The sequence below is a fragment of the Alligator mississippiensis genome, chromosome 11 (assembly GCF_030867095.1).
Source record: "Alligator mississippiensis isolate rAllMis1 chromosome 11, rAllMis1, whole genome shotgun sequence".
NCBI lineage: Eukaryota > Metazoa > Chordata > Crocodylia > Alligatoridae > Alligator > Alligator mississippiensis.
This window is the reverse complement of record NC_081834.1, coordinates 29,662,190-29,688,780: the sequence shown is the minus strand read 5'-3', so window position 1 is coordinate 29,688,780 and position 26,591 is coordinate 29,662,190. Positions and strand designations below refer to the sequence as shown.

Sequence of the window (26,591 nt, the reverse complement as noted above, 5' to 3'; positions counted from 1 at the left end):
ATATTTGTAGGTGATTAAGTAGTGCCTTGTATCTCCAGACTCTGTCTACCACATGTTCTCTCCACTAATTCTCCTGTTTATTTAAAATGGTTATTACAGTTAGAAAAACAAAGGTCTTTACGTGGATTCTGGAATGGATGTTGGAATATCTCCACTGCTCACAGCTATCATCTACTCTGCACTTGATTTTTTTTATTTTTTTTTTTAAGGAAAAATGTTTGTGTTCCAAGCCAAGTCAGCCCAATTGATTCCAAATCTGAGAGTCATTCATGAACCATACTGTGGCCCTGCTACCAGCAAACATCCCCCACCCCTCCTGGGGCTTCAGATGCTTCCAAATCCTTTGGGGAGCATCCTACATGCAAGGCTCAATGCCCCCGAGTTTCACTTGCCCTCAACCATACGGCTTCAGGAGCAAGCTAGGGAGGAGTCTCCCATTTCCATAAGTGGGTGTATAGCCAAGATCTTCCCACTGGAAGTGAAAGTGGTGGCTTGGTATACAGTACCTGCCAAGAAAGTGGTTTTCCCCTGCAACTAGGAAAACCACCTTCATGGTCATGGTGTTTCCCCTGCCAGGTAAGTTTTATACCTGTCCTATGTAAGAGGCACTTTTTCAGTGGAGCTTCATAGGTAAGCGGGCAAGTGGTTTCAAAGCACCAAGGAGGTTGCTGAAGGAAGGAGCCAGAGAACCCCGGAAGCCGCTGAATGCCGAGTCTGTCTGCTGAACACCTCCCCTCGGCGGGGATGGGGATGGGGTGCGGGGCACCTTGCACTCCCTTAGCACCCCCGGCAGCCAAGGGCAGAGGGCGGAGCTCCCACGAAACCGCCCGCCTCGGCTCCGGGCAGCTTCCCGCTGCAAGGAGCGACACAGGAGTGGGCCTGAAGCAGGCGGGGAGGGGGCCAGTCCCCGGGGCACGGCCTCGCCACAGCCCGGCGCGGGGTAAGCTCAGCGGCGGCCGCCATGGAGCCGCTTGTCCCCGCGCAGCCGGGCTTCGGGACCCGGGAGGCGACACAGCAGCGGCCGGACCGGGCCGGGGGCGCCGGGCACCTCGATGGGCGGGAAGGCGGCGCCCAGCCCCCGCCCACGCCCCTCCAGTCACCCGGGGGCAGGTCTCCGCCTCCTGGCCGGCAGCCGAGCCGGGCCCCGGGCGCGATGCGGCCGCTGCTAGGGCTGGTGCTGGCGCTGCTGTGCGCGGCGGGCGCGGGGCCCAGCGAGCCACACTACGCGGCCGGCGAACACCGGGCCGACTACGACCGCGAGGCGCTGCTGGGCGGCGAGGTGAGGCCCGGCGCGGGCGGGCGGGCGGGCGGGGACTGCCGGGCCCGCCCCTGCCGCGGGGCGGGACTGCCGCGGGTGGGGGGCCCGTCTTTCCCGGGGGCCGCTGCGAGAGGTAGCGGCCGGGGCAGGTCCAGCTGGGCCTGTGCGAAGAGCCGCAGCATCACAGGGCTGGTGCCCGGGCCTTGACCTTGCTCCTCCGGCCCCTCCACAGGAGGAAGCCGAGGACTACGCTAAGCTCAGCCCGGAGGAGCAGCAGAAGAGGCTGAGGGGCATCCTGAGGAAGATCGACCTGGACGCAGACGGCTTCCTGACAGCGGGTAAGCGCCGGCCTGGAGCGGGCAGGGCCGCAAGCACTCCCTCCTCCCACATCGGCACTTGGGTGCCTGTGGTAGCCCCCGTCCAGGCCTGGTGCCCTCACATGCCACAAGCCAGAGGCTCAGGTGGATGGTTGCCTTCCCGATTCTTCACGGATGTGCCTGGCTCTGCTGCTGCGCTGGTATCTGTAGCGGGGCAGAGGGGAACAGGCCAGTCACGTTTGGGGCTCCTTTACTGCGGGCAAGTGTTAAAACGGGCAGCGTGACGTTGATCTCGCTCTGCCACTTGCAGAAAGCCCCGAGGAGCAGAAAAGGCAATGTGTGGATCTGGTTGCAGGAAAGAGGAAGGTGCCAGAAATGGAGTCAGAGGGACAGGCTTAGTTATTTTCTAACAGTCGGACAGCTTTGGAGTGGGAGTTAATTTCACCCTTTTTCTTTTTGCTTCCAGCAGTAGTAAGGGACATATATAAAACATTTGGCTAGAATCAATAATGAAAGATAGATGACTTCACTGCTGGGATCCTCTCCACATAACTTATATTTGCCCTGTTTGGTTTTTAGTTCTGAAGTCAATGGCTTCTGATCTTAAGACCTACTTGAATACATCCCCCATAAGCTATAATTTATTCTTATATGACTGTACCTAATGTTACGCTTTATGTCCTTTGTTTCATTCTACCCTGAAAAGTGACCAGAGCGTGGTCTGGCTTCAGTGCCAAAAATAAGTTATTACTTGTCACTACCTCTCAGTAAACAAGCCAGGGGGGCTGTGAGTTAGAATCTATTTCTTAAGTACCTTTTTTGTAATATTACTTGCTTGAGGCCAATTGTGTTACAACTATAGAGCCTTCTTGAAAGTGTGCGGGCCAGGGGCGAGCCGGATCCGTCTTTGCGCATGTGGACTGTGGCCAGCAGCCCGGGCACGCGGGGCTGGAGAAAACCACGGAGCGGTTTGGTACGCGCGAGCTAGAATTAGTCACGGAGGCATAGTGGTTGATTGAAAAGATTATTTACTTATACCCAAGATGGTCGCAGTGTAGGCTGGACAGCTTTCCAGGTGCAGCTCCGCTTGAGTCCTCATTGGAGGACTCTGACAAACTCATTTCTTTGACCCCGGAGTGGTTTAGGCTCCGTGGGTTCGGCAGTTCTTTCCTCACGAAGTTGCTGAAGCTCCGTGGGTTCGGTTCGGTTCCCTGGCCCAGGAGCTGTTAAGACTCCGTGGGTTCGAAAATTGGGTTCAAAGGATAGGGATACATCTAGGATTGCGCTCGGCGACGGGGAGAGGCTAGAGGCTGATCAGACCTCTGTTGCCTGCTTCTAATGTGTTGGGTCTGTAAGGATCCACAGCGCTTAGAGATCTTCACACAGGGTGAAGTCTCCTCCTCCTGGTGTTCGTGGAGTCCTCCAACTTGGGCGGAAACCACTCAAGCTTTTTATACGGCTAGCAGGCCAATCACTAGCCGCCACGTGTACATATTTTAGAACTAGCCAATAATGGGGCTCGAATTATAATACGAATGGCAGGAACTCTTTGCAACGAGCATTTCTCCTCTGCAGCAGAGAAATGCACCCTGCAAAGAAAGCTACAAAATTGGCGGGAAATTCCCCGTTGCACCAGAGTTCTCTTCCGCAGCAGAGAACTCCACCGTGCAAGGAAGCTGCAATTTTAGCGGTAACATAATTTAGCGATGCCGAAGCACACACAAACAAAAACTCACAACTTTGGGTTGTGACAGAAAGGTCCGATTCACCCAAACCTTTTTTATAAAACAAGCAGGCACTATCCCTCCACCTAGGACTTCATATGACGTCCCAAAATGTGAGGGCTGCAGTTAAAAACAGAGGAGGAATAGGAGAAATAAATAATCTAAAGCAGTGGTTCCCAACCTTTTTAGGCTGTGGACTGGAAGTGACTGCAGACCAGCATACTGCAGACCAGTAGTGACCGGCGTACTGTGGACCAGCAGCCACTGCTTGTATAAAAAAAGGGTTGGCTGCTGGTCCACCGTATGCTCGTCACTTGCGGGCTTCCAGTTTGGCAGCCAACCCTTCACAGCCTGGGGGCTGGGAACCCCTGACCTAGAGGGAAAAATATTGTAAATACTTGCTAAAAACCCTAGTTCCACAACTGAATCCACATCCTCTACCTGCATGGAGTCCCTTTGAAGCAAATAAGTGAAGTTCTGGTGTGGCTCAGATACTTGGGTTGGGGCCTAAGGCAAAGCCATTTGATGGTTGCCTCTTCTTCGCTTTCATAGTTGTCTTTACCTTCTCAGTTTTCATAGCAAAATGATTCATAGACATTAGGGCCAGAAGGGACCTTGAAGATCATCTAGTCCAGCCTCCTGCCCCAGGGGCAGGAAGTCAGCTAGGGTCAAAAGATCCCAGCAAGATAAACATTCAAACATTTCTTGAATGAGTCCAGAGTAGGTGTCTGCACCACATCTGGAGGGAGTCTATTCCGGGCCTTGTGGGCTTGGACAGTAAAGAAGTTTTTCCTTATGTCTAGCCTAAAACAGTCACAGAGGAGTTTGTCTGTTGGTCCTTGTTGTCCCTTGGGGCACTCTGGTGAACAGGAGTTCCCCCAGATCCTTATGCACACCCCTTACGTACTTATAGGCAGCCACCAGATCCCCCCGAGCCTGCGCTTTTCCAAGCTGAAGAGTCCCATGGCTCTCAGCCTCTCATCATAAGGCCTATTCTCTAGCCCTCTGATCATGTGTGTGGCTCTCCTCTGGACTCCCTCAAGCTTCTCGCCATCCTTCTTGAATTGTGGAGTCCAGAATTGGATGCAGTACTCTAGCTGCGGCCTCACCAAGGCCAAGTACAGCAGGAGGATGACATCCTGGGATTTACTTGAGAAGCATCTATGGATGAAAGTCAGAGTTTTGTTTGATCAGTGTATGGTTTTAGAAGCATTTAAATGGGGTGAAAGGAGGAGCATTGGTGGTGACATGACAAAAGGAGTATAGCTTGGCATTTGGAATATACAAATTTTGTGGAGCTGGCAACTAGAAAGAAATCCTTCTACCTGAGAAGTGTATATGTAGTGCATAAAGCATTGAGATTAAATGAATATGGAATTCCCAGTGCCACTTCCATTCGCTATTCAGGGTAGAGGTGTACTTAGGTGGCTTAACTGCAGTTGCTATAGGAACATAAGTTTTGTATTTAAAGTTAGTGTTTTAAGTTTTTTAACTCTAACTACATTAATGTGGCAATCCATGAAGATTGGTTCACAACAGAACTTAACTCTTAAGAGTAATGCTTTTTTCATGGACTGACTTAATAGGATTTGACATGTACTCAGGTAGCAACTTCTTTAGCATACCAAGTATAATACTGGCTGCTGCAGTAATAAATTCTGCATTCAAAACTTAATTAACAATTATATAATGCCGTGCCGGTCATGGGAGACACCATCTCATTCTTCCAACACTCTGCAGTGTTAATAGAAGTAAATAACACAGACTTATTTTGGCATAAAAAACTGCCACAATTTTTTTACATCACAATGCAAATTGGGTGAATAAAAAAATGACAGTTTTACTTTGTTGTTTTTCAGAGTAGCAATACAGTGTAATGTCTGTCTAAGTTTTATGACATTTTGAAAACAGTATAATAACCTCAGTTTTCTTTATAATTCGGTTGTTAAGACCATCAATATAAGAAGAAGAACTTAGCAAAACTTGCTAATTTTGTCTGTTTGTTGTATAAAGGTGTTGTGTATGGAAATAATAGCTTGGAGCAGCTTTTAAGTTACAAGACCTAACTGAGGGTAATTTTCAGTGGAAGTCTTCTGTTTAATATACAACTTCAGCATATGACAATGGATTCATGTATTATATATTCCCATTTGTGACTGTTGATTTTCAAAAAGCAAAATATTTATGAATAATGTTTAAAATGGTGGAATCTGCTTTTGCAAAAGCTATTATAGAGTTCATATTTTGTGCCCATGCATTGTTCCCTATCATTTTAGCTCTAAAAACAATATAAAATGATCCTCATGAAGTCAGTTTTGAGCTGCTAATTAGCTGGGAAAGTACAACTGTAAAGGAAGAACGTAGGATTTTAACTGTGTTTTGATTCTTGTGGTTAGCTGGCTTGGTTGGTTGTGAGAGCACAGGGAAAACCCAAAACAGAGAGTGGATTTGCATAGTACACCTACTGCTTAAGTGGTTGTATTTTAGAAAAAAAGTTAATGTTTTCATTGAATATGAAGAGATGCATGACATTTTTACACGTTCCAAGACTTAAAATTTAATTATTTAAACTTTTTTAATTGACAGAGAACAAGATATAATAATGGATTTAAATCTATTGTATGGCATTTTCACAGATGAGCTAAGTTCCTGGATCCAGAAGTCTTTTACACATTATGTTATGCAAGAGGCTAAACAACACTTTGTTGTATATGATAAAGATGGGGATGGCTTGGTATCTTGGAAGGAGTACAATATTCAAATGTATGATCATCTAATCGATTTTGATGAGCACACTGTCCTGGAGGATCAAGAAGAAGAATCTTTTCGACAGGTAACATGGCTCAGAACCAGTTTTCACAAACTATTGACAAATGGAGTGATATTGGTTTTGTTAATTATTTTATCCCATTAATGATTTAAAAACCAGTCTCAGTTTAGTTCCTTGGGATAACTGGGTAATTAAATTAATAAAATAGGTTGGTATTCTCAAAATGGATGAGGGGGCATTAACTAGGTGCTGGTTTATATCTTGAATTAGGAGTTGCTATCCTTTAAATTCTGGGATTATGAAAACACTCTTCACTAGTTAACAGTATCAAATGCCCTATCCTAGCATTATGGTGATGCATACTATAGAACTAATTAATAAAATGAGTTATATTAATATGCTATTCTGTAAACAGTTTCAAGTGAAAGTACCACTAGAACAGAAATCACTGGGTAACGGTTGTAGGTTACTGTCATTTGATATATTTTATGACTATTATTGTTAAAGTAGTTGATCTGGTCTTGAATCAGAATTATTTTATAAAGGTTTTTTTATGTTAACTAAAATTACTATTTGTTGTATTGTAAGTTGATTCTGCACAGCACTGTGTGTAATGGCTTCAGTCAAGGTAGAGCACATTAAGCACAAAAGGAATTATTTCCTGAAAATACCTATACCACTTCTTACCTTGCTTTGTTTTTACTGGTAGAGCATGTAGTTCCTATTATACCCTTTAGCCAATTCATGTCTCCATAAAACAACTAAACTGATATTAAAAGTGTTGGGAACCTTACTACATAAAGGCTGTGGAAGCTGTTCACTGCAATATGTTGATTAGACTCACTGCCTAGAAGTTAGCTAATAAGGTGTTATCATTCACAGTCCTGTCTGTGCTTTGGCTCCCACTGTTACTGAGAAATCAGAAAAATTCCCAAGTAGAGACTAGGAGACTGGATCATACAACCTGTTATGGCCACATGTTTATTTACCTTTGTGATTTCTCTCCCTATACCTGGTCTGCCAAGTGTGGCCTTCTGAATTAATGCTTAAGTGGCTTACTTTTTGCTGTTCTTTGCCATGAATACCATATGGAGAACTCCCATAGTTGCTGGTCTCCCATAGTTTTGATTACTACTACAGTTCTTCACACTAATAAGCATGCAGTTTCCCAACAAGGTCTGTTTTGCATCGTGGTGACATCCACAGGTCAAACAAGAATGTAACATTATGTATGGCAAGCAGGAATAGATAGTCTCTGGTCTCAAGATCATGCAACTCAGACAACAGAAATGACAGGAGAAAGCAACATAACATAAACAGTAACAGCTTGCAGATCTCATTGGTGCCACCACTGGATTTCTGTATGGAGGGACTTAAAGGGCTTGTGTGTGTTTTGTCTTTAATTATGAATGGGTTTTGTTATGGGACAATTAGGTGAATGGATAGGCAAGAGCAGCATAGGAGTGGGAAGGTAAATGAAGGTAGGCAAGAAGAAAAGAAGGGAGAAGAAAAAGAGAAAGAAGCATAGAGGATAAATGGAGTAAGGCAGGGGTTTTCAACCTTTTTTAACAAGTGTATCCCAGGGAGCCAGACAGTGATGACAGCCCGGGGTAGCGGGTGGCGGCGGCTGCCATGTGTGAGCTTGCTCTCCCAATGTCCGGTCAACAGGGCAGTGCCTGTGCGGACCACAGAGGGGCGCTGCTGCCCTCACTTCCCCCTGGTGTTGCTCCCGGGAGGCAGCGGTGCGGGGTAGTGGGTGGCAGTGATCCATCCCCGCCTGCCCATGGGTACCCCCAGTTGACAACCACTGGAGTAACGCTAAGGCGAAAAACTAGAAAGGAATAGCAGAAATACGAATAAACAGCACAACGGGTAAAGATGTCCAGAGTCAAAATGGCCTGAATGCCTTCTAATATACTGCAGCTGTTTCTGTACTGGTTGCTTGTTTTTGTCCAAGTTCATCTAGGTGTTTCTCTTCCAGACCAATGTGGTAAGGGAGGAAATTATGGGGTGATCTGGAATTTAATGCCCCAGAAGGGGAGATCTGTCTCACAGTGTGTTAGCAAGGGAACCTTTAGCCCTAACTGGACACACATTCTCCTTCCCAAGGTGAAGCTACTTCTCTTAGCTCTAACAAAGTGTTTCCCAACCAGTGTGCCACGACATAAACGTGTGCCATCAGAAATTAACAGGTGTGCTGTGGAATTTTGCCATAGCAATGAGCTGTAATGAGCTACAATAGGTATAAGGATGGGGAATGCCTTAACAGGCGTGTCCTGGAATATTTTTATTAATGTAGGTGTGCCTTAGGCTGGAAAACATTGGGAAACACTGCTCTAAAGCTGTATGGCACCTTAATTGTGTAACTTCTGTGCACTGAAACATGATCATAAGAATGGCATTTTCTTTACAAAATAGTTTTGTGTTCAGTTTAGTTTGAATGTCAGCTTTACAAATAATCTGATTCTTAGCTTGCCTTTAGCTATACAGTATAAAGCTATGAATTTCACATCTCCTAAGAAGGATTGGAATGAGACACTACAATCCATAAGGTTATCTTTTGGCAAAACTTAACCACAGTCCTGCTTTAGCCCTGTAAGGGGGTACTGTGTATTCCAAGGTGCCATATCCTGAAGAGGAGGGATTCTAATAATTTTCAGCAATTACCATATTTACTTAAATACAAAATTAGTTTGTTTTTCCCCCAATCATTAAGGGGGAAGGAGGAGCCCCTTGTCTTATGATTACATGCAAGGAAACCTTATTAAATACATTGTCTGTCATTAAACTGCTGCAAAAAGCAACATGTACTCCGGAATGGAAACCAACTATGCAGCTGATTAAAATGTAGCCAACACTGTGCATGACTATAAAACACAGGACCTAAATTGGACAAACATACTGATAGGAACATTTTGTGGGGGTGGGGTGTTGCCCTTTAAAAAAAAAAAAATTGCTACACCAGCCAGCTGCGGGCCTAGAGAATACCAGGCCAGCACTTGGAGAGGCTGGGGCAAGCTCCAATACCCTCACCTGGTGCCAACAATGCTAAAGGGAACCTTTTATTTATTTATTTTTCCCTTAACAAAAAACAAACAAAAAAACCAAACAGGTGGGTGTTCCCTCCAGAGGGAACTGGCACTGGGTCTAGAGGTACTGCAGTACCAGGCAGGCACCAGGAGGGGCCAGAGCCTTGGTCTCTCTCCTTGATCTTATCCAAAAGGCAAAGCTGCTGATGGGAACCCTTTTTTTTTTTTTAACATTTTATTAGAAAACAGACCATAGCAAACAGTCTCAAAACAACCAACCCACCACAATGACAGGCTAGTCCACCCCATCTAAATAAAGTATATGTGATATTGCCAGTTGTACATGGTTCCCCTCAGTGCCAGCTTAACACTTATGGTGAGCCACTGCATTGAATACAATTCTGGTTTCTTTTCATTCCCACAGCTGAGCTGTGCCTTACTTTCCCATTTCCAATGATTCCTCTTTCTTCACCAGCCTTCAGTGTCTGGCAAACATCCCCAAATGGGGCTCCAAACAGTTCACCCAGAATCCTTCTGTTGTCCCCTCTCTCAGTGTGTTGCATATGATAAGTGAGGTCCCACCCTCCACAAGGTGAAGCTGAACCAGGTTGCCCTGCACCCCATCTGCATATCAATTTTTGGAGGATCCCAGGTCTCGTGACAAGAACACCCAGTTCCAGTCACAAGTCGGAGGGGAGGGGGGAGGGAAGGGACTAATTAGCACATGGATGCTTTGTGGGAAGTATCTTGAGAGTGTGCGCGTGCTGAGCAGTGGTGTCACTATGGCTTGAAATGCTGCTGAGTGTACTGAGGCTCAGCCCAGTAAACTACATGATAAATCATAAGCCTTTATAGTTATATCTATCTGTCTATCTAAAAATAAATATTGTTGCAAAAAAAAAAAAATCATAGTCTTACCTGGCAGGGGAGATGACATGATGGTGTTGGTCCAGGTGGGTTTAATGTACCTGGCAGGGGTGATCCTCTTCCTCCCAGTCTTGAATGACTGTAGTTGAGACCTGTCCATTGTGCTGCAGGCAGGCACCCCTACAAGAATCTGCTATAACCTTCCAATGGGAGGATCTCAGTTACACAATTTATGGTGATGTGGGGATTACTCTCTGGCTTTTTCCTCTGGCTTGCTCCTATGGTCTTTTGGCTAGGGGCATGCAAGACTAGGGGGCATCTGAACCCCAAGGCTTCAGGCTTGGGGCTTGCATGTAGAATGCCTCCCATGGATTTGGGAGTATCTGAAGCCCCAGGCTGAAGAGTCTGGGAGGTAGGATATGTGCTGGTGGTACTGCCAATCAGACTTGAACGATAGAATTCAGAACAGATTTAGCTGATTTGGCCCAAGATATGAAATTAAAAAAAAAAGTCTGTGCTCTATAAAAGTCTGTGGGTACCTGTAGTCATTTGCATCTAAGCAACTACAGGTATGTTTTGGTATCTTGGTCTTTTTCAATGTCAAAAGGCAATCAGGACTTGTAGTAAAGATATCTTTTATTAGACCAACAAAATTTTTGCAAAAAAAATTATTTCATTGCGTTAATTTTTTTTGCAAAAATCTTGTTGATCTAATAAAAGATATCATCTCTACTACAAATCCTGATTGCCTTTTCCTCTAGACCAATACGACTACAACCTGGATACCTCTTTCAAATTTCCCCCTCACTGCCATGTGTTTAGGAAAAACAGGGTCTGACAGTAAGGAGGGGGAGGAAGAGGCAAGGGGCTGCAGGGGAAAGAAGTTTGGGGGGGGGAAGGAAGGGCAGGAGGGCTACCTGGCACCTCCCCCTCCCCCCCGCCCCCCAACTTATTTTCCCTGCTGTAGCAGTAGCAAAACCCCAACAATTAGGTTCTATACCTGGAAAATTATTTTTAAAAATTATAATTTTTTCCATGTATAGAATCTAATTATTTGGCATTGTCTTGTATTTGAGTAAATGTGGTAAATATCCTGCAACAACATTTGTGAGACTAATTCTCAGGTGCAACGTACACTTTCCAATTAAGAGTAGGTCCCAGAGTGGATCTACTTCTGATGTAAGTGTGTTTGCAAACAGGACACTTGACTCACTCATGCAGGTGCATGCACATGTTAATGCATCACTGCACAGCAAGGATACAGGACTCACTGTTTTGCTTTTCAAATCCCTCTTCATTTATTAGTGGTTTAATAAACAATTATGGCAGGCCACATGGTGTATATAGTGCATATCTTTGCTATGGCATCAATTTTTAAAGCCAAATCCAAAAGTAATTGTTTTTTTAATTTAAAACCATCAGAAGGTGGCAGTCTTGTTCTCTATTCTCCATAAAAAACAAAAAACAAAAATTTTTCCCCTCAAATAGTTTAGGTCTGTTTTTAAGTCTACTGCTTCATGTAATAAGTGCTATGAATTGTTTCAGTACTTAATCCTTACCCAAGATCAACTTTCCATTCTTTAAATAATTATATTTGAGTAATTATATAAGGTGTTTAAAATTTCTGTTCTATATTTCGCTCTTAGCTTGTCATGAATTGCATACTTTATGGCTCTCAATTAGCCTTATTATAGAGAAGTGCTAGTGATTTGAAGGATGTAGGTGATGAATTAATACCTAGCTTTTTAGTAAGCGCAACTTATATTTACACTATCTCTAGTGGCTTGCTGATGCAGGGTTACATATGCTATTAGTCATTGCCCCTGAATAAAGACAACTTTCATCACAGGATCGTGAACCACATTTACTAGCTTTTCTAAAAAAAATTCTGGACCTTTCTTTCATTAAAAAGAAAAGAATTGGCTTGTGGAACTGTCCTAGAGATAAATGAAAAAAGAAAATTACATTGGGTTATAAATTATAAAATGCAGAATCAGGAAATGCAGACAACTTTCACACACTAAATTTACTGCCTATCCTGTACAAACATACACCAATATTCTCACTTGGAGTAGCCTGAACGGAGCAAATCCTCTACAGTGTGTACAGCTATAATGGTCCTAAATCTTAGCTTACCTTAAAAGTATAATATGCTTTCTCTAACACCCTAAGAAAAGATTTAGGCCCACTATATCTGCACACACTGCCAGGTGATGTAAGAGCCTTCCTGTAAATGAGACTTGAACCCATTGGGTACAAAATCTTCAAAGGGAAACTTTTAATATTGCAATGGCTACTCCAGTAATAATTGTACCATGCCAGATAGTTGGGGGTTTTGTTTATGTAGCTGACCATGCCCTTGGATTTATTATCTGCAATGGGACTGATGCTTTTTTTAGAGGAATGTGTGTGAAGAATGAATTTCCTGCTTTTTCTTGTCATGGTTTCCTTGCCATTGAGACTTGGGCTAGGAACATGTTTCAAAAGTGCCCTTGGAATCTCAAAAAATTACTTTTTAATATGTTTTTAGTAATATTAGGGTGAGAAAGAGACCCCATGGTATTTGCTGTTCTTAAACCATCGTAGATAAATATTTGTGTAACCTCTTCTTGTAAACCTTCCCTAGAGGAAATGCCATAATGTTCCTAAGCAATTTATTCCATTATTTTACAGTTCTTACAGATAAGAATTTTTTCCTGAAATTTAGATTATACGTGCTTTGTTATAGTTCGAACAATAAGAAGAAGCTACATAAATAAATTAAAATCAAAAGCACTTCTTTTTACTGAGTAAACAGTGGCAATATAGTCACAATAAGGGTTATAATGTATGTATGCTGGGTTTTTGGTTGTAGCCGTATCGGTCTAAGGACATAGGCAGGCAAGTTTCTTTAAGTAAATGTGATATCTTTTATTAGACCAACTGAGTATTTGGAAAAAAGTTTTTAGCAAGCTTTCAGGTGCAATCACCCTTCTTCAGGTATAGCGGGTCTCTGGTCTGAGACTCCAAGGAAGTGGAGTCTCTGAGACTCCAGACCAGCAGAAACTCCCTATGCCTGAAGAAGGGCAATTGTGCCTGAAAGCTTGCTAAGAACTTCTTTCCCTTAAAAAAATAATAAAAGATATCTCATTTACTCAAAGAACCTTGCCTGCCAATGTATGTATGCAACATGCACTAACAATATGCATTGCAATTCTGTAAACCAACTACTTTAGATGTTGTTTTTCCTACTTCACTAAGTGGTCTAATCTATCTTAAAATGTGTAAGCTTCATTTAAAGGAGAAGAAGCGTTTTGAAAAAGCTGATAGAGATGACATTCCTGGTCTGAATCTGGATGAATTTGTTGCTTTTCAGCACCCTGAAGAAGCCGAGTATATGACGGTAAGTCATGGGCAGGAGAAAAGCAGGGAAGTGGGGGTGGAAATAATTTTGTTCCAAGGCTCATTAGTGATTCTCAGCCAGAGAATGCATGCAAAATTAGCATTCTTAGGTGTGCGAACACTTACACGATTCACAAGTTAAACACAGAGATTTCAAATAGGAGTCCAAAAACATTGTGATGTGTTATGATCTTTCTGTGGGCTTTGCAACAGAAGAATTGTTCTGTAATAAAAAAAACAAAAATGGAAAGCAAAGAACTGATACTGTACAAGGGATGTTTTGAATCTAAAAAATGTTGAGAACCGCCAACTTACTAACGAGATTTTTGGGGCTGATACCGATAGCCTATTTTTAAGGAGGCATATCAGCTAATACCAATCTGATTTCCGATACAGCTGCATGCAGCTGGTTAGTCTGTTGTGGTGAAAGGGGAGGGGGGAGGGAAGGGGCGTGACAGAGAAATCAACACCCCCTGTGATGAGGGAGGGAGTGGGGCTGGGGCATGGGATAGAGCCACAGCTCCTCCAGGGGGGGCAGCTCTTGCTGCTGCATGCACCCCTGGAGGGCATGGGGGGTGTGTGCCCCAGATCTGTATGGGGCGCAGGCAGGGCGGGCTGCAGCTGTGGGTTGGGACTGGTACCGGGATAGCACTGAAAGGGGGCTGCAGGGGAGGGCTGCAGCCACCCGAAAAATCACTGTAGCTGCCCCATAGCCCCCTTCCCAGCGCCACCGCTGCCTGTGCCGTGCAAATTCAGGGGCACATGGCTCCCCCCATGCCCACCCGGACAAGTGGCGGGAACCACCGGATGAGCAGACGAGTTGCCAAACAAGCTGTACACAGTGGTGGGAGCCGCCCTCCCCACTTCCCCTTCCCGTGGCCCCAGACAAGCCATGGCTCCTCCCCCTCCTGGCCTGGATAGCACCTGTTCCAGCCCCTGCCCCACTCCCTTCTCACCACAGGGGCCCTGATCTGCGCCCCCATCCCTCCATTCCCCCTCCCCTTCCACCACAACAGCTTCACCAGCTGCACATAGCTCTCCAAGCTGCCAGACTGTGCTCCTCACTGCCTATGTGCTGCGCTGCGGCTGCATGAATGCATGGGCCATTTATCAGCCAGGTTATTGGCCACATCAGGCCGATTTCTGATATAGACAATTTTCTTTATATCGATACCAATCCGACATCAGACCAATGCATCAGTGCAACTCTACCTACTATTCCTGTCTTGAGGAACAGTATATATGATGTGCAGAACTTCACCTTCTTGCATACATTACTTTACAAATTGTAATAAAAAATAATAAGGATTCAAGACTTGGAATTCAGGATTTGGTTGAATAGCTCAGTGGTGCTTTAAGCTGTTATACAAGAGCTCAGTTCACTTAAATATCTTGGACTCTTCTGTTGGGCTAGTAGTACTGTAGGAAAATGTTAAGCTTGAAGGAGAGTTATTTCTAGTTCAAAAAATGGTCCTAGTCAGAAAGACACAGGTCTCAAACCTTTCCCATGCCAAAAGCTACTTCTTTGGTGCTGGAAATTCCTAGCCTGCTAAAAGGGACATCTGACCAGGGGTAAGTGCTCAGATTTGCTAGGTGAGATGAAGGTATACAATTCTTCATCTCTTTAAGGTGTGTTTGCATGTGCAAACACAAGAAACTATCCCAGCTTATATTATAGGCACCAAACAGGCTATGAAAAATTGTTCTAAGGTGACTTGTCAGACAACATCCTCAGTCTTAACATGGTTAGATTTTTAGAGTCCTTTATTTCAGACTGTCCCAACTGTGTTTAGTCTGTAGCTGACTGGTATTTATGAATATATTATATATATCTGTTGTTGAGTTCAGTAAACAGACTTTGAGTGCTCAACCATATTAATTCTGTTTTTAGTGCATGTGTTCCCATGGATTTGAAATAGGAGTCTGCTTTTGGTCAGCAGGGGCCACTGGAGGGTGGGAGAAAAGAAGCATGTTGTTGTTAACCAGTGTTTCTCAGTTTGGTTGCTGCAGCACTCCAGAGTGCCTGGAGATACTTTCAAGGGTGCCACACATTGTTACCACTATTTGGTATGCAAACGTGGTGCACAAGATAAACCCAAAAATGTCAAATGGGAATTCACAGTGTTAAAAACATTCTAACCTGTTGTGATCTTACTTTAGTTCTTTGCAACAGAAGGAATGCTCTCTTATTTTTCTGTAAGCAAAAAATGAGAGAAAACTAAGCTGCCATTTTCAGAGGGATGCCTCAAGTTTAATAAGGGATGCCTTGAATCTAATGAGGGGTGCTTTGTGTCTAGAAAGGTTGAGAACCACAGATATACATAGTGTCTTTGTTCTCCTGTGAGGGTGCAGAAGGTACAGTGAACCTAAACACCATTTGATTACTTCTCCCTGCTCAGAGCAATGAAGCTGATTTCCTCAGTGTCTGCACCTAAACATGCATTTTTCCCTAATTGGTTGCGTACACATTTAGTAATTGCTTGTTGGCAGATATTTTCAGCAGTTTTATTTTGAAGTTTTTGGTTATTTTCATTTGGACCTTTCTGCTGACCCTGGGATGGATTAAAGCCCATCGTAAGTTTCCCAGTTTTAGGTATTAACCCTCTTGTGAGTGGGCAGTTCTAGTAAATTATGTGTATATAGGATGTCTCTTGTCACCCTGACAAGAAGTTCATGTTCCTAACAAATGTGTGCTGTGCATGTCATCTAAAAGGATCATAGAAAGAAGTGAGGTGCATTTGAAATGAATTTGTTGGACCATTCCAATTGGCTGCTTTGAGGCTGTAAAGATGCATATACTGGGACTCAGATTATGTCTTAAATTGAAGTCAGTTGCCTCCCAGCACTAAGGCCAGAGTGTCTAGAGCAGGGGTGGGCAATTATTTTGGCTGGAGAACCACTTAAATTTTGATGAGCTGTCAAGGACCACACACAATCTTTCAGAAGATATCATTTAAAGAAATTATAGAAAAACAAATGTATAGTAAAAATCAAACATCTACAATAACATATATAATTTTAAAAATTCTTTTTCTAATTTATGGTTTGTTTGGGGTTGTTTGTTTTGTATTTGTTAGTAGTGTACATTAGAGGTGATTGCATTAATAGCTCAAAATAAAGTCTTACTCTTGTATATCGGGCACATGTGGAGGGAGGGCTGCACACACACTAGGTCCCAGGAGCTGGCCAGGAGATGGGGAGGCAGGGGGGATAGAAGGAGTAGGGGCACATGCAGCAGAGCTCACCCAGACAGTGTAGTGCAGATGTAGGTGTGGGAGCAGCCCTGCTGGGAAGTGTGCATGCTAACTGGGGTCGCCCATGGGAAGGAGCATGGTGTGGGCTGCCCTGGGTGGGAGCAGGCAAGACTTGGCCCCATGTGGAACACCATGGGGGCAGCCGTGGGCCTAATCTAATCAATTGACAGGTACCTGCTCATGGGCCACATCCAATCAATTGGTGGGCTGGATCCAGCCCGCAGACAGTATTTTGCCCACCCCAATCTAGGGTTACCATGGCAGAGAGCAGATCCTTGCAGAGAGTGAGTACCATTGCTACCAGTCTCCTTTAATGCTACTTGCACCTGAACTGAATGTGCTAGTAGGGCTCTTGTACAAGTGACAATGTCACAATGTATACAACAGAAATATCACTTTGCGTGGCACCTTGTGTGGTGTTGCACATTACATGTGTGCCAGTTTTGGGAGTTTTAGATGAGTTTACATCCTGATGTAGTTTAGTTTGCAGTGATGTGTTGCATCTATTAGTCAGCTCATCCCCCAGCTCCGGGAGAGGTGGTCAGGCCCTTCAGCAGACACCTGCTGAAGACAAAATCAGCAAGGGGCATGATCTGGTTTTTGGGGGTTTTGTTTGGGGGGGGGGGTTGGCAGAGTCTGCCTGTGGCCAGTGGGCGAGCTTCTGTGGGCTAGATCCAAAATGGAGTGTTCACAAGTGTGATCTGGCATGCTGGCCCTCTCCCATCCCCTAGATCCAGCTGCGGAGCCATCCCACACTGGAAGTTGCAGTGATTAATGCTGCCACTGCTCCCCTGCACTGCCAAATTTCCAGATCTATGGGGAACCCTTCCAGCTGAGTGACATGACCCCACAGGCCAGAGGTTGAGCAATACTGTTCTAATAGAACCTTTCAATTTTAGTACCCTGGTGCTGCAGAGCCAGCCACAAGAGGGAGCATAAAGCAAACTTTACATCCATATGTGCTGACCTGACTGCTGATATTCAGCAAACAAGGAATGATACAACTACGCAAGTGGGCATGCTGGCTTCAGCTGCACTGGAAAATAAAGTGCCAAAAGCGGAGTATGAAAGAAAGTCTTTTAAAAATAAAAGATATGGGAGGCAACAGAGAAAGGAAATAGCCAAGTGTCACTCTGCATATGGGGTTTTTTTTTATTTTGCAGGTATCTATATAGTTTTGAAACAAATTCCAGGATTCCAAATCCATGCATCCCTCTGGGATTTGATTACAGTAAAATTTGATTACTTAAAGTCAAATATGCAGTATGGAAATGAAAGTCCTGGTTTGAAAGCAGTAATATATTCCATGTTCTGAGCACTTATTTTATTCCTTTAGACCTGCACTTTCACTTAAGTGAATACTGCTAAGTTTTGACCAACTCCAACTAATGTTTGTTTTACATATATGTGCACCCAAAAGGAATTTGTCATTCAGGAGGCTTTAGAAGAACATGACAAAAATGGTGATGGATTTGTAAGTCTGGAAGAGTTTCTGGGTGACTACAGAAAAGATCCAAGTAAGTATAAGGGATGGAGGGACAGGGTGAAAAGAAGCTTTGAGTTTTCTATAACGTTTATGGTTTGAGAGGTTTTACACTTACAATGAAAGAAAACCTACACAAGTCTTTGGGTGGCCCTAACATACTTTTTTTGAAATCACAGGACAGACAAACGGAGCATAGCTGAACATTTCTTTTCTCCCATATTTTCTGTATGTATTTGTCAGTTGTTGGGATATAGCCCATTCCACTGTTTCCTTTTAATGGTATGAGAAAAGAACTATTGTTCCTGACACTGCAGGAAGATGAACTACATTCCTAGTGTCATGTTTCACTTGGCTGCAGTTCAGTTTATTTGAACACAGCTTGGAAGCTAGTCAACAATAATTCAAGGTCAACCCTTGTTCCTTGATCTGTATCACCTGGGAAGACTGATGGCAGCCCCGGCTTCCACCACTGTACAACCCATCATTAAGGTTTAATGATACATAATGGGGGGGGGGGGGGGGGGGGGGGGCGGAATGGATGTTCACATACCAAACATTAAGAGCCCATCTTCATCTGCTGCTGTGAGGGTTTGTCCTTCCCTAATCTTGCTTCCAGTTGTAGTGTTCTATTTCCTGATAAATCACATTTAATGTGCAATCGTGTTAGCTACCTGACAGGTTATAAGAACACAAACACTTGAACTACTGGTCTGAGTTGCGGCAGGAAAGGTGAAAAAAGACCCTCTGCCAGTCTGTCAGTGTGGAGAAATTCTTTCCAGCCCCCAAAAGACAATGAGAATGATGCTCAGCATGAGCTCCTGAAATATATAACTACTTTAAGCTAATGGGGTGAAGAAGGTGAGAGTTCCTGGATGTAGAGCAGTGTTGCAAGCGAAAAGAAAGATTTGACTTATAAGGAAATGTGGGGGGAATGAGTTTCTGTTTGCTCCCCTTCCATCCAGCCCAGCACCTAAGGATTTTTCTCCCTACTTCCCCTTCCTCAAGTCAACAAAGAAGGGCTGGGGCTCCAGACAATCTTTAAAGGGTTTCCTTTTTCTTGCAGACCTCAATAGAGCCTCCTCCCCCTCTAAGGCTGTGGGGGACAAGTAGAATATCTGATGCTTCCACAGAGTATAAAGGAAAAGAAACATAAGGTTTGAAAATCAAATCTTGGCAACTGGGACTTGAAAGCAGCTATAAAACCTGTAACTGCTACTTGAACTCTTAAGGGTTAGTTTTCACATAGAGGATGTCCCTGAATATTCAGAAAAAACTGATTGATACAAACTATAGGGGAGGGGACTGTTTAATAATTACAGCCTGCCCCACACAAGAGTTGATTTCTGTAGCATCCCACTATGATGAAAGTTTGACAGTGGCAGCAAAGGTTGGAGAACTCCAACAAGATCCTGTTTGGATGCAGATATCTTTGTTAATAAAGAACAAGAGACCTTGCTTTCTTTACAAGAGAAACATAGTTGTTTCTAAAGAGAGTTCCTTTTTTTAATCAGTCTTCTGTGTGATGTCAGCTAGTATTTTTTTTTTTTTTTTTTTTTTTTTTTTTTTTTTTTTTTTTTTTACTAATTCCATATGGTTTAGGATGTCTCAATCTGAGTTAATCCTTCAGAGTAACGTTTTCAGTGGGAAAAACTGGTTTGACAAATAACTTTTTAAACTATTGAAGAGGTAGAGAAGGGTAATTGTACTTGGGGATGTCAATGGTTAAACAATTAAATGTTCACATATTGATAACCAGTAATACCTTACTGGTTATCATTTAACATGGAGTGGGGAGCAGTCCTGTGAGAGAGGGTGTGGGGGGAGAAGAGAAGCAGCGCCATGCCTCTGGAGGCAGCAGGGCAGGCAGGAGTGAGGGAGGGGAAGAGGAAGGAGTGGGGACTAGTACCTGGTGCAGTGGGGGAGCTGCAAGGGACCTATCCTTGTGGCAGCACAACCCCAGCCCCTTCCCCATCATCCACCCTAAGGTGCATGTGCACCTATTGCCAGCAACAAGCTGGGCCAGGGCTCCACAGACCCCAGTGCAGCCACTTGCAGCCTCCCAGCTGCCTGCCACAGCTGGCCTGGCCTCTCGGCAGGCCCCTGCCACCTGCCACAGAGCCCGGGCTGTTCATGGCAGGGAGCCTGCAAGCAGTTTTACTGGGGTCTGCAGAGCCCTGGCCCAGCTCATTACCAGCGGCAGGTGCATATGTGCCTCTGGGTGGACAGCTTGAAAGGGGCCAGGGCTGCACTGCCACAGGAAGGATAGGGCCTCTGTCGGCTCCCCTTCCATCCATCAAGAGGTGTGCTCACACCTTCCACTGGCAACGAGCTGGGTTGGGGTTCTTCAGACCCCCATGCAGCTGCTTGCAGCCCTGGCCCCCAGGCAGCTTTGTGTTGGTGGCAGCAGCAGGCAAGGGGCCTTCCTAGCTCATTGCTGCTGCCTGTGGCTTCACAGGGACTATGGTGGGGGCTCACCACTGCTGCCTGTAGCCAGTTCTAGTCCCCAGGCACCTGCACACTGGTGGCAGCAGCAGGCAAGGGGCTTTCTCAGCCTGCATCTGCTGCTGACATGCAGCTGGCTGGGGGCTGGGACCAGCTGCAGGCAGCAGCAGTGGGCCCTGCCACAGCCCCACAAAGCCACAGGCAGCAGCAGCATTTCAGGGTCTGGAAAATGAGTGAATACAGGTGGGAGCCAGTTCCCAGTAGATGCATGTTATCACTTAACCATTTAACTGATCACATTGGGGGATTTTAAATGGGTACTTAATTGTTATTTACATCCCTAATTGTACTGGTGTTAGCTTTCAGACAGAAATGGAATGGCTAAGTTGATAGTACAGTAGACCCCCGTTTTACATGTATTCAACTTTGTTACCTGTGTCTCGCATTTACACAAATTAATATTAATACCCAAGCAGAAAAATACACCCGAGACGCACATTATTTACATATATATGTGAGCGCCTTGCAAGATGCACAGACTGAGTCAAATGGAGTTACACGCAGCTTGGGTTCCCAAGCAAGATTCTGGAGGCTCAGTCTCAGTGTCGCCATTGTAGCAGCATATGTTTACAATATGTTTTTGTAACATAATAAATAAAGTATTGGTTGAAAAAGGTTTTATTTTGGTACCTTCGGTGTCATAAATGTGAGATCTAAGGAACACAACCCCTTACTTTTCTATTATTTCCTAAGGGAAAATTCACCTCAAGTCACGCGAATTTGACGTACACGAGGTTTCTTATGAATGTAATATATGCATAAGTCAGGAGTCTATTGTAGCCCTTAAAAAAAATAATCAGAAAGAGTAAAAATTATGTCATGCATTAATGTAGCCTCTGCTCTAAGTTCTGTCTTCATCCATAGGAATTTTGGGCAGTTGTGGTAAGAATGGTCTGTAATACTTGCCTTACTCTAAAAGAATAGGTGTCTTTTGTTTTATTTGGGAAGGGTTGTTTTGTTTTTGTATTTTATTTCTTTAGTTGACACTTCCTAAATTTAAATCTAGTCATATTTCTATTAGGGGAAAAATGAACATCCATGCTGCAAAGGTTTTTAATTTGTCAATACTGTTTGTTTAGCGGCAAAAGAAGATCCCGAATGGATACTCGTTGAGAAGGATCGATTTGTGAATGACTATGACAAAGATAATGATGGAAAACTCAACCCTCAGGAACTGCTGACTTGGGTAGTACCTAATAATCAGGGTATTGCTGAAGAGGAGGTATGCATTTTGAGTTCATGGCTACTGTGTAGATTTAATATAACTCAATTAAAAATTGTGGACTACTATAACATGACCAAATACATACTCATCCAAATACACATTCATCCTATTTAGTCTATCAAAAAACTGTAATACAGCTTGGTAAGCAATGAAATCACTTAATAGATTTTCCCATAACTTTTTCTAAAAGCTCTTGGGTTTTAGTTTAAAATTTGCATGCCATGTAGTGCAGCAGTTGAAATTCTTATGAACTATTTGAATGTTGGTCAAAGCACAAAAATCATACAGTTGCATTCTTCAAGGTAAATAAGTCTGTTGAGCTTGATGGACAGATACAGTGCTGTAAGCAAATTGTTATAACTCTATAAAATAAGAGGGATAAAATGAACCAATGAAATAGACTAATCAGAGCCTGTTACATTCTTGCAGCTGATAGAATTTCATTAGCTCTTTTGACAACAGAATTTGTTACCCTTCGTGTATCTGGATAAACCAGATACAACCATGTAAATCTTGGCTAAGCAAAGAAACTAGTATTTGCATAAATCAAAACCAGATCCAAATATTCCATAATTTAAAAACCAGTAATGCAAAATTAAAATAAATAAATCCATTGATTCTGACAGTATGCCATGCCAACTATCTTTTGAATAGATTTCTCTTGGCTGTTTTTCCCCCCCTCTCCTGCTTCCTAGCAGACAACTGAAGTCTCTTCTCTACTTTTTGATTTTCTCCTCCCCTCAGTGGAAAAAATAGAAAAATAATGCTATTGTTGAGTATAGCAAACAGTTTCTCCCTCTCTGCCAGGAATTTTCTGGTAATTGATATGAAGTGACTTCCTTCGAATACATTGCAGGGAAGAATATGCCTCACTTCTACACTTAAGTTACCTACTGTTCTCACTTTAAGAGCACACAACTTGTGCCAGGGAGCTGAGTTACCTTTTAAAATTTTTGTTATACTGTCATCAGCAACAAAGCTGAAAAGCAGGAGCCTAACGTTGGCTCTCCATGTGACAAGTCTTTATGAGGTTAAGTTGCAGAATGATACATTTCTTACATATGAGCCCACTGAATCTTTGCTAGCAGGGTATCCTAGCCTTCTGATATTTCTACCACAGACCTGACTTTATAAGCCACTTACAGTCTTAGTTTAAGATAGTATGGTTCTTGCTAAATAACTGTTTTTGCCTCTTTCTCTGTGGATTCCTTAAGCCCTGCATTATCCTGTAATGTTTCAATAATTCTTTGGTTGTTCCCTTGATTTTTTAGCCAATAAATCAAATGGTTTTGCAATGCCATATGATTGTGCAGGCTAACTTCTGACAGAGATTTCAGTCACTTTTTTCCATAGTGATGTTTGTTAAAAAGCACATTGTGGTGCTTTTCAACAGTGAAGGGTTTGCTGAGAGCCTACATGTTGAAGGAAAAAGTGACATTAACTCGGACATTGGATGCTTGGAAGTTGTCAAAATGAACCTACAAACACTGCAAGTGACTTCTTTTGCTTTTGTCTGTTGCTTGAGCACTAAATTACCCAAAAAAACTCTCATTTAATTTCCTTAGGGTAATGGCTCAATTGATTAGCACATCTAGAGACTGGTATGCATTTACCAGAATTTGCCTTCAGTATTGTAACACTTTGCCTCTAAAAAGTGTGGCGGTCTTAATTTTTTTTTAAATTTTTGTTCATTGACCTTAGTAGCTATCATTTTCTTAAATCTTCTGTAGGGGTATAATTATGTACATTTACTTTAAAATCACAGAATGATTTAAGTCATGTTGAGACAAACCAAGAAATGCAGATTTACAACACTTCTCCAGTCAGGTGTTATAGCAAATGTGGATAGTCTTCATAATATTAATGTAGTATGAAGTAATACTCCAGTATTTATCCCAGGAAAAGAATAGGTATGACATTTCCAAAAAGATCAAAGTGCAAGAAAAATGCTGTATTAGGTTATAATTATTTGTCTTTGTGAAATGCTGCTTAGCAGAACTAGTTTGCCTTTAATGAGAGCTGTTTAATAATTTACTGTAAGATGTGCATCTAGTATCATTTTGGTACTGCTGAACTTACTCATATTTTACTATTTAAGTGAATGAGGATCATTATCATAAGTGACCTGAGAAATATCTGGTGCACTTGCTGAGGATGTGGCTGGTGTTTTCTATTATAGTGTGACCATTTAAAGCACTTTCAGACAAGAGTGTGCTCTGTAGAAGAAAAGGGAAATGCTGAAAAGTTTTAACGTAATAGCTGAATCTGAATTTCAAAGTTCAGCAGGTTGTAGAGCTTTTAGAACTTTTTGTTGATCATAAATACAGAAAGATATCCTACAGAATAAAGAATATCCGGTTTCAGATCTGTACCTGTATCTCTTTAAAGTACACAGCTAATTTAAAATGCCTATGGGTGGAGAGATGAGTCTTAAAAATGTAAGTTTACTCCTATGTTTTAGCTTTAAACAGAATCTCTTGTTTTGGTCAAAATTTATTAAAGAAAATATGCAAATGTGAGGGCCACTAGCATTAGCTTTTAACATTAAGGATTTTCAAGGCTAAAATCAGGTGACCTAAAAAGATACGCTCTATAGATGAGAGCTGTTACAAATTTATTCTGGTAGACATGTGACATACTGACCAAATAATTAAACTTCCTGTGCAAGAGGAAATTCATTAAGAGTATACATAACTGAGGCCCAGAGCAGTTCAAATCCTGGATGAGACCTCACACAAAGGCTGCTATTTTGGCCAGCAAGCAGGAAAATGAACCAGAGGCCTTTAGAATAAAGGCTGCTTGCAGACATTAAAAAAAAAAAATAAAGCAGTGCTTTACTTTAAACTCGGCACACTCCCACACTGAATCCAGCACATGCCCACAAGAAGCAGCGTGTTAGTTGGACCCGCTTGCCTGATGTCTGTACAGATCAGGTGCTTTAGTGGGGCTTTTTTGGCACTTTTATCTAATAACTGATTGAACTGGCTCTAGCTAAAAGCACTAAAAAGCCCCGCTGAAGCACCTGATTTATACAGACACTGAAGAGCCGGGTTGAAGTAACGCACACTGCTGCGTTTCCTAAAGCACATGTTTGGTTTGGGGCTTTTTAAATCTGCAAGCAGCCAAAAAGTACAGGTACCTACAGACTGAGCTAAAGAACCAGGCTGTAGCTGCGAGACAGGAACAACTTGCGTGTCCCTTTGTGGGCTGGATGCAGAAGGGATGCCTACTGCACACAAGCACTTTGCTTAGATTTATTCATTCATTCTTTCACTATATTTGCTGAGAAATGTCTTCTGCTCTCCTAACAAAGCTAGTGCTTGAGCCTGTTTGATGTCAGTCATGTGCTAGAGAATTGATGAATTTTGGAAATGCAGCACTGACTTTATTTCAAACCAGAAAGAAGGAAAACAGAACTTGAGAAAATAAGCCCATGTAAAATCTTAATTAGTGAATTAAGTGACAGTGTAATGGCAAGAATTTGACAAGTCTGTGCCAAAGAGCATATTCACACATGTTCGTGTTTATTTACTGTATAAAACACACTTGTGTTCCATTTATTTTTAAAGGCACTTCATCTAATAGAAGAAATGGATTTGAATGATGATAAAAAGCTCTCCGAGGCAGAGATTCTTGAGAACCAGGACTTGTTTCTTACCAGCGAAGCCACAGATTATGGCAGGCAGCTTCATGATGAACGTTTCTACCATGAAGAACTTTAGTTTATTCATCTGTGATCTGCTTTGCCTTCTTTCTGTCCCTCACAAGAGCTTTCCTTAAGAATGCTCAATGTTAAGATATAGTATAAGCTTTACTTTGTGTGATTATAATATACTAATGTTTGTGTAGATATTTTGCATTCTAAATTTACTGAAATGCTCTCACACTTCCTTGTCCTTTTTTCAGCCTTCAAAACTAATTTTTACAATATTTATTTCTCTATTTCCAGTATTATTTGTTTCATAGTTTTTGAAAACATTCCTAGAATCTATATGCTTGGGACCTGTATAGTGAAGAGTTGTGCAATGAAGAATCTAATTGGATTCTGAAAAAAGCAAAATGTGTGTAATAAGTGAGAGAGTTACCAATAATGTAGTTTAGTTTATTTAAGCAGTATAGTGTTTTTCAGAATATGGAGAACAAGAGCAATGTTTAAATTTAGTATTTAAATATAATATCTTATCACCTTTGGAGGAACATTCAGAAAGTTTAGTACCTCAATTGTTTAAGAGGTTTCATCTTATTTTTAAATGGTTTCTATAAAAGGTTTTATTGCGATTTATAAAACCTGATATTTTTTAATCTATACAGGCACAGTAATTTTTAATGTATAATTCTACAACATTAGAGGTATGTAATGGTATTTTACATGGTTAAAACTCTTAATTTGTTGAATTAAAATGTTCAGTCCTATATCTTTTTATTTTTATGTTTATTCCTAGTCTTAGGCCACCCAAAGCAATTACTGTAGACTGAACTGGAGATGGCACTATATTTATAAAGGGATAATGTGATAGGTGTCTTATCTAGTTGAGTGCTAGTCTGTCTATTAAATTTAAAGAAAATTGGAGTATTTTGTGGGTTACAGTACGCCAAATGTTGGTCCGTTCTTCAATTCTGTGTCAGTTATGAAACGCTTGAAATTATGATAACAGTAGAAATAAGAGCGTATATGTAACCTTCTAAACCAGTGGTCTCCACCCTGTTTATGGTGAAGATCACTTTTTGTAAGTAAAGGGCACGCCAGGAACCACTGCCCTGCCCCACCCTCCTGAGAA

General features: G+C 42.6%; 1 protein-coding gene across 1 annotated transcript; it reads left to right on the top strand.

The window, feature by feature from the left end:
• Positions 1-947: 947 nt before the first annotated feature.
• On the top strand, positions 948-26,226 carry RCN2 (reticulocalbin 2). The gene is made up of 7 exons (XM_059714756.1): positions 948-1,279; positions 1,491-1,596; positions 5,936-6,132; positions 13,234-13,347; positions 18,021-18,117; positions 21,668-21,810; positions 25,383-26,226. The coding sequence occupies exons 1-7, from the start codon at positions 962-964 to the stop codon at positions 25,533-25,535; spliced, it is 1,128 nt and encodes a 375-aa protein (XP_059570739.1). The 5' UTR covers positions 948-961; the 3' UTR covers positions 25,536-26,226.
• Positions 26,227-26,591: the final 365 nt, after the last annotated feature.

Excerpts from the sequence above, each read along its gene's own strand:
- RCN2 (XM_059714756.1), top strand. The coding sequence starts at position 962 with ATGGAGCCGCTTGTCCCCGCGCAGCCGGGCTTCGGGACCCGGGAGGCG. Across the intron at positions 1,597-5,935 it reads AGACGGCTTCCTGACAGCGG|ATGAGCTAAGTTCCTGGATC; the intron begins GTAAGCGCCGGC and ends GCATTTTCACAG. Across the intron at positions 21,811-25,382 it reads AGGGTATTGCTGAAGAGGAG|GCACTTCATCTAATAGAAGA; the intron begins GTATGCATTTTG and ends TTATTTTTAAAG.